This window comes from Oryctolagus cuniculus, chromosome 3 (assembly GCF_964237555.1).
Source record: "Oryctolagus cuniculus chromosome 3, mOryCun1.1, whole genome shotgun sequence".
Taxonomy (NCBI): domain Eukaryota; kingdom Metazoa; phylum Chordata; class Mammalia; order Lagomorpha; family Leporidae; genus Oryctolagus; species Oryctolagus cuniculus.
In genome coordinates this window covers 62,332,703-62,351,369 of record NC_091434.1, presented here as the reverse complement: position 1 = coordinate 62,351,369, position 18,667 = coordinate 62,332,703, and the positions used below count along the sequence as shown (strand labels likewise).

Below are 18,667 nucleotides of genomic sequence, written 5' to 3'. Positions count from 1 at the left end.
TCTTTCTTCTTCAGGGCTATCCGTTTTTCCACTTATTTGTTCCCCAGTCATTAAGAACGGCAAACACTGGCTCAGGGAGAGTTGCCTGTTCAGTGGGTCTGCCTCCAGCACCCTGGCTTTGTGGTCTTCCAGAGTTCCCTGTGGGTCTGCCTGGACCCCACTCTCCTGCCTTGGAAATGATTCCGACTCTGGTCCTAACATCCATTCTTGTTCCCTTTCACAAGCCTCTAAGAGCTGTTCTTTGCTGGCTGCTTTTTTCAAGTGTGAGATCAAACTTCCGTCTCCATTTTCTAGAACACTGTTTTTTTCAGAAACTTCAGTTTCCTTTAGATCATCAGATGAGGTTTGAAGGAAGGCACACGACTCGCTATGAATTTCTTCAGAAAAGGATCTAAGAGAAAGATCTGTTTTAGACATTTCTACATTTTGTTCCTGTACATGTTGGGCTTCCTTTTCTAAATAAACGGTATTTTCATCAATACTACTTTCCTGCACCTGGATTCTGTCAGAATACGCCGGACTAGAAGAAAGTTCTTTACTGGTTAATGCGTTGTTTTGCACTACTTCAGCAGCACCATGGGAATCAGATGCTAATGGTTCAGGGCCCAGAATTTCTTCTTTGTAATGTATTTCCTGCTGTTGCTTAGTTTCTTGTCCTTGGAGCTTCTTAGTTGGATCTTCTAAATGAGAGTACATTTGTTTTAGATCAAATACAAGGCACTCAGTATCAGTTGGCTCAGAAGCAGCGTGCTGGATTCTACAATAAGCTTCTGGCTGGCCACTATCCAACTTTTGGAATTTTACATCTGCACTTTCTCTTTGAGAGTGAAACTGCTTTAGGTCGAATGAAGGCGGTGCTTCTTGTTCAGCTTTCTCAGAGACTGCATGTTGATGTGTTGGACCCGTTTCTTTCTGTTGTTCACTCTCTTGTACTTCTAAGTCCTCTGGAATTGGAGCGGAAAGTAGCTTTAAATTCATTTCAATGTGAGAAGAGTCTAGTCCAGAGTCTGGAGACATTTCTTCTGCGTGGTACATATTTGTGTTTAGATTTCTTGACCTTGACTCTCTTTGCGTTAATGAAAAGTCTATGGCATCACTTTTTCTTTGAGGAGGATTAACAAATGATTTCCTAGTAGGTCTCTTTTCTAGAAATCCTTTTTCTGTACACTGCAGTTTTTCAAATGCAATAATTCGATGCTTCACCTTTTTGCCCAGGTAACGTCTCTCTTCACCAAGAGGTGCTTCATATACAGTGATAGGCAAGTCTTTTGTCTTGTAACTGTCAGAAGGTCTCTCAGACTGGACATTTGGTAAATAGTCACTTTGTGCATATTCTTGCACATTTGCCCATTCTGTTTCACCAAGTTTTCTAAAATCCTTTCTTACCTCTCTCCTAATATTAACATTACTGAAATCATCAACAAATGGATAGACAGTACCCTCTGCGTGGTGCAGTGCTTTCTCACTTACATGTTCTTCCCTCCCTTCATCCTGACATCGTATGAATTCAGCCCTCAGAGGCTGGTTCACTATTATAGATCTAGAAGCACCCTGCATAAACCTGGGTAGTCTTTCTCGAGAAAGTGTGCAGCGCACCTGTTCTTTCCTGGGTATCTGTTTAGTTGTCTCAAAGCTTTGAAAGCACTCCTTTATAGAATATTCTTTTATATTCAACTGGGGAACAAAAGGATCAACTGGGTAATTGTAAAAGTGCGCCCTTTCAGATGCTGCCCAAGTTTGTGCTTGCTGATCTCGGGAATAATGTACATCAGTTCCACCAATGTTTTGCAATTGACTGTATTCCCTGTAAGCGACAGGTTCCACTGATAAATCCAAAACACTCTCGGCAATTCCTGAATTATTTTCAGCAACACATTTATATTTTCCAGAATCTTGAGAATTAACATCAATAATAAATAATCTGTGGCTCCCATTAACTTCTTCAAACTGAAACTTCTGGTTTGGCTTTAAAAGGACTCCATTTTGAAACCACATTACAACTGGCTGAGGCTCACCAGATATTAAACATTCAAGTACTAGAGAGTCCCCTTCTCTACACCTGGCATGCTTTGGCATTTCTTCTAACATTCTTGGTGGCTCATTAGTAATATCAGATGAAAATTTGAATTTGTGTTTTGGTGACTGTACAGCTTGGCCTGGAGCCGTTGCTTCAGGTCCCCTGTCCTCAGATTGAAACATTTCTCTCACCTCTTTATCCTGCTCTGGGGTGGGAGTAGCTGCTGTTACCTGAATTTCTACAGGAAAGGAAAGCAATTCTGCATCTGCAGAGGGAAGGCCCGGAGGGTTTGATTGCAACAGAGAGAAATTTTCTTGGCCTTCCTGACCCAAATGTGGGTAGATATCCTTCGCTTGGTCAAACACCAACGCCAGCTCCTCCTCTTCATCTGTGTAGTCATGGAGCACAGGGACCTTATAGGCTTCAACATAATGTCTTTGTTTTGCCTTCACTGTGAGGACAGCGGTTGTTTTCACTGTTCCATATTGGTTAAACAGCACACAAGTAATGGAACCTCTGTTTTGAAGATGAACAGAGGGGAAAGTTAACGTGGAATAGTTTTCCAGAGTTTGAGTGACAAAGCCTTGATTGCGTGGGATTGGTATATCATTGTTATACCACGTCACAATGGGTTGAGGGTATCCTTGAAAATGACAGACAAATTGACAGCTGTCACCTTCATACACTTCCTGAGACTCAATTTCTTGGAGAAATGAAGGCGGGCAACGTTGTGGATGCCTTTGGAAATAGCTTTCAAAGACTCTTGTGGTTTTCTCCTCTTGTTTAGTTTTGAATTCATCAACTTTTGTGGGAGCAGAGTACTGTGACTCTCTCAAATCATCCTTTGTGGTTCTTCCGCTCTCTCCATCTTCATTTGCTTGGATATTTACATGAGTACCAAAAGATTCACTCACATATGGTATGCTAACTTGGGACACCTTTTCAGGAGTCTCATATATTTCTTCATGCTGACATGTATTAGGGATATATTCAGATGACTCTCCAATGGAAGTACTGGTCACTATTTCTCTAAACTCTCCTGATTGGGTATTTTCACTCACAAGAATCTCATCATATAATTGGTCTTCGGGTAGACTTTCTCTGAGAAGTGCTTCTTGGCTCACTCTTACTTCAGTCTGGAGAATTTCTTCATCAACAGTAGTTAGAAAGCTTGTGGGAGGCTCTCCAGGTTCCACGGTTTGATCCATTTGAGTAGGAAGAGCATGTGGCTTTTGGATAATATCTTCAGTTGAATAATCATCCTTATCCCTACTTTCAGCTAGATCAGACACAAACGAACTCTCCACTTCCTCTCTAGTGAGCAGGGTTTCCTGCTCACTAGCGTCACTTCCCAAAGTTCTTGCGCTTATCTCAGATGGCATTTCTAAAAGGGATACTTTCTTTTTCTCCATTAACATTTTCCTAGCCTCCCGTAAACGCTGCAACTTCATTTTGGTCTCCTCATCCAGGAAACTTTCACCTACGTTAAGCCATCCTCCTATGTCAGATTGATTTTCTAAATATTCTTCATCATACAAGAAATCTGTCTTCTTGCCAGGGCTCGCTGACTTAAAGTGTATTGTTCTCATCATTCCCACTTGTTCCACATCTTGTTTTTTGTTAAAGGGAGATCCAGTAAACCTCAGGTCAACCTTTAGCCTATCTTCTCGCCTAGCCACTAACGCCTCCATGTTTTCATGTGTCTGTTCTGCCCTTTTCAGAAACTCTAAATACTTCTCATCCTGCCCTTTCTGGATAACAAGCAATGATGCAGTTGATTCGGCAGACCCTTCGCTATTAACTGCTAATAACCTGTAACTCCCAGAATCTCTATCTTGGACCCTTTTAACCTCCAAGCTGGAAGAGTGATGATGTAAATCACTCTCAGTTTTTATTACCCGACGAAGACCTGTTGGGATAGGCCGATTATTATGAAACCAAGTTATTTCTGGAACTGGACAGGCAATTAAGCTACACATAAAAACAACAGGTTCCCCCTCTACAACATATTTAAATGTAAGTTTTTGGGTAAAAGAAGGCTTGAAATATTCTGGCCAGGAGCTTGTAGATGATATTCTGTGTGCATATCGTTTAGCAGTCATGGAGCTGTGGTCCAAGTCTTCAGAATCTGAAAAGGCATCACGTGTGTCCCTCTCTGAGGGTTCAGATTCCCCCTCAGAGAATATTTCTGGAAAAAAAATAAATTATAAGGTATTTTACTATTTTCCATTGTATTGGAAAAAGTTGAAAATAAATGAAATTGCAAAATAGGAAATGAAATAAAGTGCATGCTACAGATCTCACAAATCCATAAAAAAATTCACTCACCATATTTGTTCGAATAAACGCAACACCATGCTCTGTTTAAAAGATTCTGACACGAAAATCGTTCGTTGTCTGGTCTTTTCTTCAAACTGTTGAAATTTCTTCTTGAACAAGCAAAAATGAATTTCAAAAATAACATGTTCCTGTGCGTATTTGTTTTGAGAGCAGGACAACTTTGTTCTTTTGATGGCTAAGAGAAAAATCTTACCTGACTTGCAGAGAGTGGAATAAACGCCCTTTCTGATCCTTTTGATTATAAATTATTATTTTTGAGAATTAACTATTTGAACAAATATGCAAGTACTATAGCTATAAATTATTAGCTAAAATAAAATGAGAAGGCGTTTATTCGAACTAATACAGCCACAAAGTCACAATGTTATGCAAAGAAAAGCAGGCAAAAAGGATCCCATAGGCAGCTATCTGCAAGCCAGTGTAAGAGACATATCCATGTTAAAATGATCTGTGTGCATGAAGTGTAAACCGGAATTGGAATGTAATGTCTTCACACATCCTAAACACAGTAGCATTTCCATCAGGATTCATTCATGACATTGCATTCTGGGAATGACAGCTAGGATACTGTCGCCGAATTTAATTCACTGTGATTTTGAAAACAAACTACTTCATGATTTCATGCATTAAGATGACAACTTTTTATAATACACACTTTTAGAAATGGCTGCAAACATGAAGTTGAACGTGGCTGATAAATTTTAAATACAAGATCTCAAATTACCATACAACAAATTACTGTGAAATGCATGTATCCATCAGCATACTAAACCAGGCATGCAACATAGTAATATATACTCTAAGAGATATATTTGTACATCTATATCATTTTTCTCAATAATTCAAAGAAAAAGAAGGCTGCTCAAGGATTCTACTAATCCTTCAGAATTTGTACTTAAATCTCACATTCATTATCACAATACCTTTCATCTCCAGTTCCATCCCCTCATGCAAAAACGGTTCATGGGCTAAAATGCAAACACATATGAAGAGATTTTTAGTATTTAATTGTATACATTTTGGAGACAAATTCATGACCTATGTAATTAAAACTTTCTTCTTATACTAAGAAAAAACTGCATCTCCGAAATTCACCAAAAAGTCCATGCCACACAAGTCAATGAGCTGATGAAGTACTTGACAAGGTTCACGGGGAGATTTAAAACATTTTCATTTTAGATTTTCTATGGAATTTCCCACTTTTAGTCCCATAATTCCCCCATGCCTTTACATGCACTCAGAAAAGCAATCCACAAACTAAAGGAATATTCTTTCGTTAAAAAACATCCTGTTGACTAAGTACTTGCTAAGACATGAAATCACATTTGGAAGGGGCATGCACTTTTTCACTTGTTACTTTGAGATGAGGGCTATTCTCTCTGTAAAATTCAGCTTTCTGGCTCGTAAAATCTTTCATTTGAACCACTTTTCAAATTTCACATAAAGTCCAACTATGTATTAAGGAGCTGTACAAAGACTTTGACTCAATATTGCTTTTATTATAAAAGGAACAGGGACAGCTTTGGACACAATAATTTCTGGGAAGCTTCTCGGGACAAGTTAGTGCCCTGGTACCACTCTTGTTCTGCAGTCCATGAGGCTCTGTGTCTGCAGACTTGATTGCCTTGCTTCACTTCCTTGTGGTCTTTGGCATGGAGTTAATGACAAATTTGATATTTTCTTTGATGATTCTCTTTTGACTTCATGTGTTGTTTTAATTTGCGACTTATTGTTTTAATACTTTAGTGTCTGAACCAAGGGTAATTTTTTAACTGTTCTGGTTTGTGATTCTTTTGTTAGGTAAGAATAAATCTAGGAAAAGGTATAAATTAGCTGTGTTTATAAGAAGAAAACACATACTGAATGTAGAGAAGATGGAATGTCATTAGGATACAAAGAAAAAGTTTAGTCCCAAAACTAATATATCTGACATTCAAGCGCCATACCATGGCATTTTTTTTTTTTTTTTGCAAGTGAATTGAAAGGCCTGAATTTCCTCCCATGCACAACAAAGCTAACTTTAAACTACACTGCTGCAGAAACTGTCATGGCTGTCACCTACAGGCCTCATAGACAACATCTCCAGATAAATGGTCTTGTGTGATTGCTGTGCTATCTAGCAGCTGCAGTGAAATTGAGAGCTAACTCCCAGCATGGTAGAGTTTTCCATCTCATTTATACAACTGACCTCCATTCATAAGACACTCCCTTTGTTAGTTATAGAAAAAGAACCAGAGATAGCTACAGAACATAATTTAAGATTACAAAAGAAAAAGGTCTCTTTGGTGAGTGGGTGTTGTAGATGCATTAAATGAATCACAGAGCTCGATTCCTTCTGCTGGGCAGGAACAAAGACTATTACATCAAAACATAACTGCAGAGATGGCTGGTCACATAGATAGCAAGGAGCTATCCCTTGCTTGTCTCTGACACCTTAACAATAATATGGCCAGGGTCAGGGAGAAACTTCAGGCCATGTCCACAGACTCCTGGAGAGGTCCGAACTTCTTTCACTATGAGACTCAGTGAAAACTCATTTGCCCACAGATCCACAATGCCAGCCTCTAGTACCTGAAGAATACTTTCCTTGTTCCATGAGTATGTAAGAAAAAAGCCCATGGATGCGAGGAAGAAGTCATCGCTTTCCCAGGTATTCCAGTGTTGCTCCATTCCAGACAGAATGGAGAACTAAGCATAATCACAGCAAAAATAATGATCTTCCTACAACAAAATTTTATAATTCCAGGAGGGACTAAAGTTGGAAAAGGAGCATCATTTATTAAGAAATACCTAGAGGCTACTAATTTTGGTCCAGACAGAGCCTTATTATTTTCAGTGCCCAATTTACTATTTTCATGGCTTCCTTAAAACTGCTAGGGCTGAAAATAAACGGTAGGTAAGAATTGAGTCCCTTACTGTTGAAACAATAAAATTTATATTTAGCACAGTGTCAGGTACAGTAACAAGTACTAAGTACTTGGTGAACAAAACATTTTAACCTTTGGTACACGATCTAGAAGGCACATTTGGTAAATATTAGAAAAAAAAAAAGTAGCACAAATGAAATAAACCTTAATTCTCTGAACCAAGATTCAAAAGATAAACTTTCTGAGTCCAGACCAGAACCTTAGCTTTTCAAGATGAGTTTGACCAGTGACCTGGCTGGCTATCATTAATCATTTATGAACAGAGCGCTAACTGAAGATATTCTGATTAATATATCCATTGTTTTAATTTGTATGGCAGAGAAACTACACGAAGTGAAGAAGATGAAATGAAGCAAGTCACAGCCAAGAATCAAACAGCCACCTTCTATGCTTAGCACTGCTGACATTGTCTTCTCTCCATGGTCACTGTGGATGGTGCACCTGGCTAGTCCTCAGTCTGAATATGAGCTATGACATTGAATATTTGGAGATGGCTTCACTCTCTGATTCCTCCATCTTTGCACCTTCGTGAGTCCAGGTTACATCAGTGGAGAGTTCATCTTCTAAAACGCAGAGGAACTGAGCAGTGTTGCTGCACCATATGGTGAGCTCCTGGAGAGGCAGGAGAATCTTCGGTGCATCACACACTGATTCTTCGGCACATTTCTCAGAAACCTAAGTGTTTCCTGCAATTTCTGAAAGGGGCACGGTGTGGCACAACTCCTATCTCGAATAGCTATGCGGGTGGAACTTTGAGACACTCTTAAAACCTGCACTTTATATTCATATGATGATCCTTGAAACGACTTAATTTCCTTTAGAGATATCCTGCTCTCCTCCTTAGTGAATGAGGAATCTGCCACTGCCTGGGGCTTGGTGGGCTCTCTTCTATCTTTCCCAGGACCTTGTCTATTTAGAGTTTGCACTGTATAATCAAGTGACAAAAAGAAGAAAAGATGATTCAGATGTAAGCTTTGTCACTTGGCTATGTTAGTAACATAAAATGGCACGGAAGATGAAGATGAGAGACATCATCGTCACGTGGAAGCAGCATGCCAGGTGCAGCATGCTCTAGGATGTCAGGAAGTTCATTCCCAGTGACCCAGAGATGAGTGATTGATGAAGCCTCTTGGCGGATGCCATGCTGTCTCTGGTTCCTTCCTTCTGGTGCCACTGCAGCCATGTAGAGTGATATAAGCTCAATATCACCCCACCTCATCTTTTAGTTGAATATATTTGGGATACCACTTGCCCTCTGTCCATCACATACTTTATAAACAATATACAGAAAGTAGGTCATTTAGCAATGTAATGTTGCTTAGAAAAGTAAAACAAAACAGAAACAAAACCTAAGCAAAGTTGGTCCCTAACAAATCGATATAACACACAGAACACATACTTCAGTTAGATTTAAAGTACAGGGGTTAACTCGCAATTGAGGGCTTGGGGGTACTTTCTGGGTGTTACTCTATTAGTGAAATTATGAGCAGACCACAGTTCGCATGAAACAAACAGCTGAGACTTTCATTAGTCAAAGTGGGGCAAGGCCATATGCAGCAAACCAGACCTTGAAGCAAGAAGGGCTTTACCTTTCGGAGTCACTGTGAGTGTAGCTGCACAAGTGGCTTCCCCAGCACTATTGGCTGCTTTGCAACAGTATTGCCCAGCATGCTCTGAATAAGCGTCAACTATAAGCATTAAAGCCATGCCTGTGGACTCCTCAAAATGGAAAACTACATCTTTTGTTGGCAGAATTGGTTGCTGGTTATGAAACCATTGGATTTCTGGCTTGGGAATTCCAGAAACCCTTGCATGAAAACTGACTGTCTCCCCGCTGTGCACCCTGAGGCTGGAGAGAGGCTGGATGAAGATGGGCTTTTGGCCAAGGGACTCCTTCTTAAATGAAACTGCTGAAGAGACATGCCATTGGGAGTTTGATGTAACTTCTTCAAATTTGCTAAATCCTGAAAAGAAGCACGCCAGTGTTTAATGTCTTACCCTACATTGAAACCAGAACTCATCTGGAGTTGTCTACAGATGTGTCACAAATTTCAGTGATGGACTTGAATCCAGTTCAATCACAATGCCTTTCTATTGTTTGTCAAGACAAATTTGAAATCACATTCCATTTCCCAGGCGAGCAAGGTGAGACACAAATGGGCTTAGAAACATCATGAAGGCAATAGAGGAGTATACAATGGTTCAGGGATTCTTTCCTCCCCTGGTTGTAAAACAGGTTTTCTGTTTTATAATCTACTTTAAATTTATTGTCAAGAAAACATCTAATTCTAGCAAATTTAACTTAAGATGGAAAATTAGGAAGTTTCCCTAAGTCCTGTGTATATGTGCTTACTTAATGCTAACTAGATTATATTCATTCAGGGAAAAAAAAAAAAGCCTGACTCTCTAAAAATATTGCTACTGAATCAAAATGCCCCTTGCTAATGAGGAAGTGCTTCTGATTACAATTCAAGAGCCTCAACCAACAAATATGTCAAACAAAAGATAGAGAATACATCTAGATGTGAATGACCTGAATCATCCTGCACATTCATAATTATGTCAACATCCTGGAGGATGATAACACTCAGACTTCTTTAAAAAACATGATCTTCATCCTGGCAAACAAGATCACAATCTATTTCTCCAGCATACTTTTCCCCCTTTGGATCTACACTGATCAGGAGGCACAAAAGCCAGCGAGGACAGCAATACATTATAAACAGTATGGAGAAAAAGCAGGTTGATAACGAGAAGAGGCCAATGACAAGTGAGAACATTGCCTATAGCATGGAAAGCATTAGTTGCATGAAAAGCTAATGGTAGAACTGACGATGATTTGCGTGATATCTTTAGCAATTGTTACTGATAGTGTGAGTTTAACTCCATATTTAAGTGTGGTTCTCAAAGTCATTTTACTCTACCTTGCAGTCTCAAGTTGGCTGTGCTTGACACTTGGCCGACAGCATTACTAGCAACAAAAGTGTAAGTTCCTTCGTCTTCTGGGTAGGCCTCAGCAATCTCCAGTTGGTACGTGTCTTCAAACTGAGTCATTCTAAAGAACCGAGATGGCTTGATTTTCTTGTCTTTACTGTACCAAGACACTTTGAGGTCTGTACCACAAAACAACAAGAACAACAAAGATATTTAAATCACACAAGCAAGTGGATGTTTTTATTTACCTGCAAACACAATGTTAATTACATTAGTGAGCGCATTTCGTATATGTCATAATAATATTATATTTTCTTGGGGATGTTGTATCTGCTATATTATTTCCTTTCATCTAGAAAAATCCAACTTATTCTTTTTTCAGGCTGGTTGTAATGTTTAAAATGATGGAATTTTAGCTATATTCTCTACTCGTGGCATTTGTACATCATCTGGTGGAAGCAGGAATAAAATTTTGAGATATTTAATAATGAGAAACAGATAGTTCTGAGAAATGGTGGTCATGAAGAGTTTGGTCTGAGATGGTCTGGTGACTCTCCTCTTACATCCTGTGGGACAGGATGTAACTTAATTGCCACTTCAGGTCTGCAGAAAGATCAGTCAAAAAGCGAGCTTATGAGTGCAATATTCTACAAGGTCGAAACCAGACACCTACGAAGGGGAAAGAAAACAATCTCTGCTTTTTCATGACCAAAGAGTGGGTGTCATAAGTCTTCATCACAGATTTATCTACAGCCCAATAATTGTGCAGAAGATAATCTTAATCTTGAGGGAGACTTGTGGAATTTAAACATCTTAGGTACCAATCAATCTTTTCCAAAGTAGCTGCTATAATAAATTATAAAATATCTATTTCCATTCAAATATTAGGAAATAAACATCCAAATCAAGGATAAAATGATGCGCTATTACATTGTCATAGATTAAGATAATGTAAACTTTAAATTTTAATTTAACTTTAACTTTAAATTATAATTTCCAATATCAGAGCCATTTTGTTTTTGGAGAATAGTCATTATACCACTTCCTTATCTTGATATCATCCATGGGAATATTCTAAATGGCCAATCACTAACATCTGTTTGCATTTTAGCACCAATATTAGTCTATGAACTTTACCCTTCTTCCCTTGGGAGTGGTTGTTTATAAATTATAGGTTCTCCTATTAAAGAAACAAATCTCCTTTCCTTAGGCAGCAGGGTACAGAAGAAAATTTGCCATCCCTGTGACCTTAGCTGACTCACTGAATCTCTCTGGATCAAGAGAGATTATAAAATGGTGTGCATACAATTCATGAAATTTTCATTGTATAAAATTGCTGTAAGAATTTAATGACATAATACATGGGAAAGGGTTTTATAAGCCACTGGCTTGAGTCACTCATTAATGAATGTCTAATATCACAGAAGGAGTCAGCAGGGTCTTCAGACATGCCAGAAGACAGGGCTCCTCTGCCTTCTGTTACTGCACTTGGTCCCTAATCTTGTTTATTCCAGCTCCTTACTATGCCTCCATTCTACCCCCTTCATCTCTCTCCAAACTCCCCTTGCTGAAGGCTTTGCCAACACTACTTTAATAGTCTCTTCTCCAGCCCCGACTTCCCATCTCACCTACCACACCTGTCCATTCTTCCTAAAAAAACACATCTGAACATGTAACCTGAGGGCTTAAAAATTCTCACTGCATCTTCCATATAAGCAAGATACATTTCAAAATCCTAAGCATGGAAAACTGAACACTTTCATATCTGCCCTTTGCCTTCTTTTTCTAGCCTTCTCTCCCACTAACGACGTTAGTTTCCCACCAGACTTAAACCACACATCGCTCTCAGCACCTGAAGTGTTCTCAAAAGCGTGTGTGCCTTTGGGCATGTGTTCTGTCTGGAATGTCACTGTGCTTGGTAATCTTATTTCTCCCTCAATTCTCAGCTCATTTATCTTTCTGTGATTCTCTAAGACAGAGAACACTGAGTACATGGTCCTGTTACAGAACTTGGCATCTGCTTGTACAAATGCATCTCTTCACCTACACACCGAGCTCATAGAGAGCAAGAGCCAAGTATGTACTGGGATGTAGTGTAATGTCTTCATAGCTGGGAAGCAGTTAAGTGTTGGTAGGAAAAAACATGGAAAGATGAATAAACGAACAATTGCCATATACCAGCCCTAGAAAATTATTTACCACTTTGTTTAGCTCTGTCACTCCGTAAGCCTGCAAACAATACTAACTAATCCCCTGTAGACTAAACCCTAGCAAGAAGCTAGCTTTATAAGCAGTTGTAAATTTCTACTTGTCTATCTTGCTTATCAACCAGTAGGGGTCACCAGAGACCTTCAACAGACAACATTTTCACTATTAGACACTCATCACCCAATTGTTAGACTGTTTCCTGCTTCAGAAAGGACCATGTTCCTAAAAATATGGGACTAGGGGTTTAGAGGACTCATTTTTCTTTAATTCATTGAAAGCAAATCTTGTTTCAATGACCCAGGCACTACTTGGTCATAGCAAATTGTGTAAGTATTTTCAATCCCAGTGAATCAAACTATATGATTAGATAAGCTTTAGAAAGGATATTTTATTTCATAAATTTCTGTCATATGGAAAAAATAAACATGGTTACAAGACAGTGCTGATACCTCTATATGTTTATTAATATTAACATACAGGAAGTTAGTGGTTTCATGAATTTATAAAGCCTATTCAAGCATTAAAAGACATCAGTCACATAGAAAAGGTAGAGAATTTTCCTCTTACTACCCAAATCAGTCTTGTAGAAGGCTTAAAACATATTTTGCGGGGTCAGCATTGTGGCATAGTGGGTTAAGCTGCCATGTGCGATACTGGCATCCCAGATGGGTACCAGTTCAAGTCCCAGCTGTTCCATTTCCTATCCAGCTCCCTACTAACATTCCTGGGAAAGCAGCAAAAGATGGCCCAATTGCTTGGGCCCTTGCCACCCATGTGGGAGACCTGGAAGAAACTCGTGGCTCCTGGCTTTGGCCTGGCTCACCCCCCGGGTATTGTGGCCATTTGGGGAGTGAACTGGCAGACAGAAAATCTCTCTCTCCCTCTCTCTCTGTAACTCTGCCTTTCAAATAAATAAAACAGATCCATCTATCTATCAATCTATCTAGCAACATTTTAAAGACAAAATATGATTCATAAACTAAAAATATTATACAAATTTAATTCAGACAACTATCATCACTTTGAATGACATATGTAATAGGTTAATATGAAAAATTTGTTCCAAAATTTAATTGAATACATAAATTATTTAGTGTCTCTTTAGCGAATTTAATTTTTATTGCATTGGTATGCTATTAATGCATGAATCCTCAGATACTGATATTTAGTATTTCTCAAACAATATGTCCCAGAGTCTGTGATATTTGTCTATGTTGCTCATCCAATATTAGACTTTGATGTTTATATAATTCCTCCCTATGGCTATAGGAAAATGGATGTATTCACCACTCATCACTTGCATGCCTATAGGTGCCTTATACACATTATGTCTTTTAATTATACTCCTAAAATTAGAAATTGCAGTGACAAAACTATAATTATTATTAGACTAATTATAATAGCATCTACATGTATTTCAAAAGAAGAATCCATTTATATTTATGGTATCATTCATTTTATTGATAATGCTATTTGAAAGGTATACTCCTTTGGAAGCAATATATCATACTGGTTCAAAGGAGGAGTTTTATGGTCAAAGAGGCTGGGTTTGAATCTTGGCTCCCATTATGACCTTAGGCAAATGTGTGATTTTTCTGGTTCTCTTTCATTCTTTCTTCATGTAATCCTGGAATAACATCTGTGGGTCATTTGGTTTCCAGATCATCATCTCTTATCCAAGAGAAGGGAACATTAGGTTAGAAGATCAAATGAAATACTAACTTATTTAGGAAAAGAGCTCTTGCCCCTGGAAAGGTAGAGATTGGGGTACAAACTACTGGGACAAGCATGAGAAAACAGTAAAACTCATGAAAGCAAAGTGCTGTGAGACCTGAGCAGATCCAAGCACTGAGAATTTTCCTTTGATGATTGCATACAAAATCCAAGAAAAGAAGGGGGTGATTTTCAGTTGGGATAGATTCCATTTATCATTTGATTTATCTTGTCTGTATCTGAAATCAGTCTCAAATCAAAATTGGCCTGAAATGGCTCTTCCTATGTGATCTCACCCTAACTAGATCAAGCTCCTGAAGTGGGGAGAAGGCTGGTAGTTTCACAAAGCCTGCCCCAATCAGAAATGGTAGCAGCTACCTCTGACAAAGAGATTACTATATAATGAGCATGTGCTACCTGCTGACTTGGGTTACCTAAAAACAATAACTGATAATAATCTTAAATGTTTGGTATTAGTCATTTAACAATCATTCATTTATCCAGCCAACAATTATTTATTTTGTACCTACTTTGTGCCAGGGGGCTATACCAGGACAAGAATCCACTCTAGCTCTCATGAGTTGCCTTCTAGTAGCTATTGTTTTCCAGGGACCAGGTTCTACATACTCAAACAGAATTCCCTTTATTGTGAAATACACATTCTAATAATGCATTCAAAGACAATGAAAGAGAACCAGAGAAATCATACACTTGTTTAAGGTCACACATTAGAGGCAAGATTCAAACCCTTTGACTGCTACAGGATAGTATTGGCTTCCAAAGAGTACATACATCCTTCATGCAGCAATGTCATCAATGTAAATGGGCCCTTCTTTTGAAACATATGTAGGTACTACTATAACTAATCTAGTAACGATTGTAGTTTTTGTCACTGTTATTTCTCAATCAACATATAAAAGTGCAGTTCTAATAAGTGGAAAAATGGCTTTTGTGAAGATTAATGGAGAATACTGATCTCATTTTTCATTGTCATTAAAATTTATCAATTTAATCAGTTTTGAGGATACAAAATAGTAGTGTAAATCACTAGTCTACTTCTTAAATAATTAAAGCTAGTCTTCTGCTAAATGCCCACTAGTTTTCGAGGTGTGCATAAGAGATCTTGGTGACAGAAGAAGAGGGGAGAGAACTTTGCGCACACATCATTCTCTGTAAATATTAGCACTGGTGCTCTTTGTTCATAAACATACCTGTTCCAGAAACTCTGCACTGAAAACGGGCTGGCTGTCCTTCATAAGTAACTGTGTCCTGAAGAGGAGTGATGATGGCAGGAGGGTAAACCGGCATTTCCTGATCTGGAGACACAATTTCTGGAACTAAAGAGACCAGAACATTTGTCATGATTAAGTCACCACACAGACCTCACAGAGGGGAGCGTGTGGATCTATCTTAATTTACTTTGCAGCTGAGTGCTTTCAAAGTTGGATAGCAATCAACTGTTATGAGCTCAAAATTGTATTTATAAACACAGCAGAGAGAGCACAAAGATTGGCTGCTTAGGTTTTGTCTTCAGATGCGAAGTAGCCAGGCATCCCTACCTTCCACGGAAAGTGAAGCTGAGGTTGTAGCAACCCCATAGTCGTTCTTGGCTTCACAGGTATAGACAGCCGCATCCTCTGGGAAGGCTTCAATCAGCAAAAGCGTGTATTCTTGCCCATCATGAAGAAATTTGCACTTGAAGCCAGTGGAAAGCAGCTGCTCCTCCTTGTACCAGGAAATTTTGGGTTGTGGTCTGCCAGATATCACGGCACAGAAGCGGGCAGGCTTGCCAGACTGCACAGTAACAGGCTGGAGCTCCTGCAGAACTTGAGGTGGTTCAGGAGCTGGAAGTAAATGACAGCAAACAGCCCATGGAAAAAGTGTCAAGACTCAGGAAGGCACACCAAAACTGTCACTGGCTGCTTGTGTGCCCAGAACCAAAACTTTGGAACTGTGGTATCTTTATTTGCCTCGGAATATGAAACATTCTTTGTTCTGCATAGGAAGAAAACATTTGGAATTTCATCTCTAAAAAGAAGAAACAGCTTCAGAGAGATATTTTTGATACTGTAGGGGGTGCTGAGGGGTGGAGTCCCTCAATATAACATGATCACCCTGGTTCCTGATTGGGGAAGGGGTGTAGCAACGAGTATTAGCAAGCATTCTAGAACTGCTCCCAAAAGATGCCAATTTTTAAGTCATTTGATCGAATCATGTGCTGAAAAGGGTCATCCCACCCATGTTGGTTTGCTTTGCAAGTATTTGTGTCTATGTCACAGTCATTTCATCTTATACAGGTGCCAGTGAAATGCAATCAGTAAGTATTGAATGAATGAATGAATATTATTTTAGATCTAGTTGAATGCAATTAGGTAGAGTTAACAAAATTCAGGTTTCCTGTTATGCTAATTAAGGCATATTCTTAGTGTTGCTAGGAGTGAGGGGCCTGGGTAGTTCCTGGAACTGAGAAATGGGGAGAGAGAACTCCCTTTACTGTGCTTCAGTCTCTCTACCTCTAATATGGAGACCACAACTAGACATCAGGACCATTTGGTCCTCTAGAGATCTAGAGAAATTTGGCAATATGGCTCATCTTCGTGACTCATGAGATAAGCACTAGTATTCCAGAATCTGCTTCCAAGGCATTTTGTTCAGAGATATGGCCCAGGGTGAGGGCAGGGATGGAGGATCTGTTTGTGTCCATGTAACCAGGTTGCAGTCATACACAGGTTACTCTTAAAATCAGCTCTAGGGTTTTGAATGAGAAAAGCAAAGGTTTAGTGGTGCTTCTCTGAGGACTGCCATCAAGCTCCTCAGAGTGCTTGGTACCATGTGGATTCCTGCCCCAAAGGGTCCCTGGTCTTACAGCTGGAGGCAGAGAGGACCTAGCTGCGGGAGAGGACCTTCCCTTTGGCTCTCTATGATCCTCATGGTCTCAAAGAGGACTTCTGTTTTCTCCCAGCCACTCCATACAACAGGCTGAAAATGCTCCAATCTTTGGTAGCCTGCTAGCACTGAAGCAGTTAGGGTGGAAGAGAGTTTAATGCGGTATCTGAAAATCAATTTGGGTTATATTATAATTGGCATGAAATAGATGCTCAGTAGTATTAATGAACCAAATGAGGATCTGGCCATCAGAAGCTTTATGGAAGTGACATCTCAATAGCCCTTTTACCAGCTGCCCTCTGTTTTCCACAGGTACAATGTGAAAATCAATGTAGCTGAAACTGCATGCCTGGAGTTCTATAGAAATTGTCCAGAATGATCGGAACGTTAGTGACTTCAAAGGGAGGATCATTCCAGGTGGATTTGCAAAATGTGTTCAAATCTCTACCAACGTACCATTGACATAGAGAGTAACAGAACTTCTGTTCCTTCCAGCCACAAAGGTGTATTCGCCTGCATCACTATGTCTTGTCTCTGAAATAAACATCCGGTGGATTCTTCTTTCCACTGTGTATTGGTATCGCTCTTGAATTTGGAAATTGATCTCAATGCCGTCTTTATACCAGTGGGCATCAACATCATCTTCATTGACCTCAAACTCAACAACAGCCCGCTGTTTCTCAATAACCTGTTGGTGGAACGACAAAAAACAGAGCTGAGGCTCTGGCTTCCTTTCAGTTAATGCAATTGCTAAAACTGCTCCTTGGAGGAGCATGCAAAATTTACAGATTAGGGCACAATACATTAGCTGATGATGGCATATTCTACTTTTTCCTGCCCAGTCTTAGACAAATGGTATTCAGACTTCTCTCATAGAGAATCATGCTTATCTTTGCACTAAAGAGGGAGATTCCCCAAAGACACAATCATTTTATCTTTAAATGTTGTTTCTTAACAAAACCAGAAATAATTGGGGCTTTTAATAATTTATAGAGGTCTTTCAAGTTACTGTTCAGTTTGACTTTTTGTGATAAGAACAACAACTTTGTGGGCTAGGGAAGAAATATTATGCTCATTTTAAAAGTAAGAAAACTGAAGTTCAGAACTGGGGAGTAAGGGATAGAAGACATAATCAGATTAGTCGAGTCCTTGGTGAAAGCTTTTTTTTTTTTTTTTTTTTTTTTTTTTGCCCAGGTTTAAGGCCTCTAAGCCAGGTTTTCTCTGGCTGATGAGCTAGATAAGGAAACTGTACTCAAAAGGTATTTCTCTGAGCATGTTCCCTCCATTGTATCGTTCAAGAAGACCAGCACCCATGCTCCACAAAATGTAGTAGACAGTGAGGGTGTTCGCTCAGCATTCTTGGTAGGAACCTGGTGTTGCTCAGACTGGCCTTCTTCTTAACCCTCACAGGAAGTGTTTTTGGCCATGAAGTCCCTGCACACTTGTCTGTCTCTCCATGCATAGGAATCTAATGAGAAAATGCCGCTTTGTTCTAAGTGTCCTTAATTCTAACTGATGTATGCATATCACAATTCAAACTTCAGTTCTTTTCTAGTTGGGGCTGCTTGGCAAGTAGTCATTTACTAGACAGTGAAATTTCTACAGCAGCTTTAATTAAAGTATTTAGACAGCTAGGATGTAC

General features: G+C 39.3%; 1 protein-coding gene and 1 pseudogene across 50 annotated transcripts in view; both read right to left on the bottom strand.

Annotated features, from left to right (window-relative positions):
* Window positions 1-18,667, bottom strand: part of TTN (titin) — a 273,051-nt gene that overhangs the window by 213,749 nt on the left and 40,635 nt on the right. For 49 of the 50 annotated variants that reach the window (XM_070070523.1, XM_070070550.1, XM_070070524.1 and 46 more), the window contains 5 exons: window positions 17,482-17,713; window positions 15,699-15,983; window positions 15,351-15,476; window positions 10,209-10,397; window positions 5,281-5,325 (listed from right to left, as the gene is read on the bottom strand). In XM_070070523.1, the coding sequence (XP_069926624.1) occupies window positions 5,281-5,325; window positions 10,209-10,397; window positions 15,351-15,476; window positions 15,699-15,983; window positions 17,482-17,713 (877 nt within the window). Of the gene's footprint in view, window positions 1-5,280; window positions 5,326-8,873; window positions 9,249-10,208; window positions 10,398-15,350; window positions 15,477-15,698; window positions 15,984-17,481; window positions 17,714-18,667 lie in introns of all 50 variants that reach the window. The other variant, XM_070070577.1, reaches the window with a different exon arrangement.
* On the bottom strand, window positions 6,034-8,258 carry LOC138849128 (uncharacterized; annotated as a pseudogene).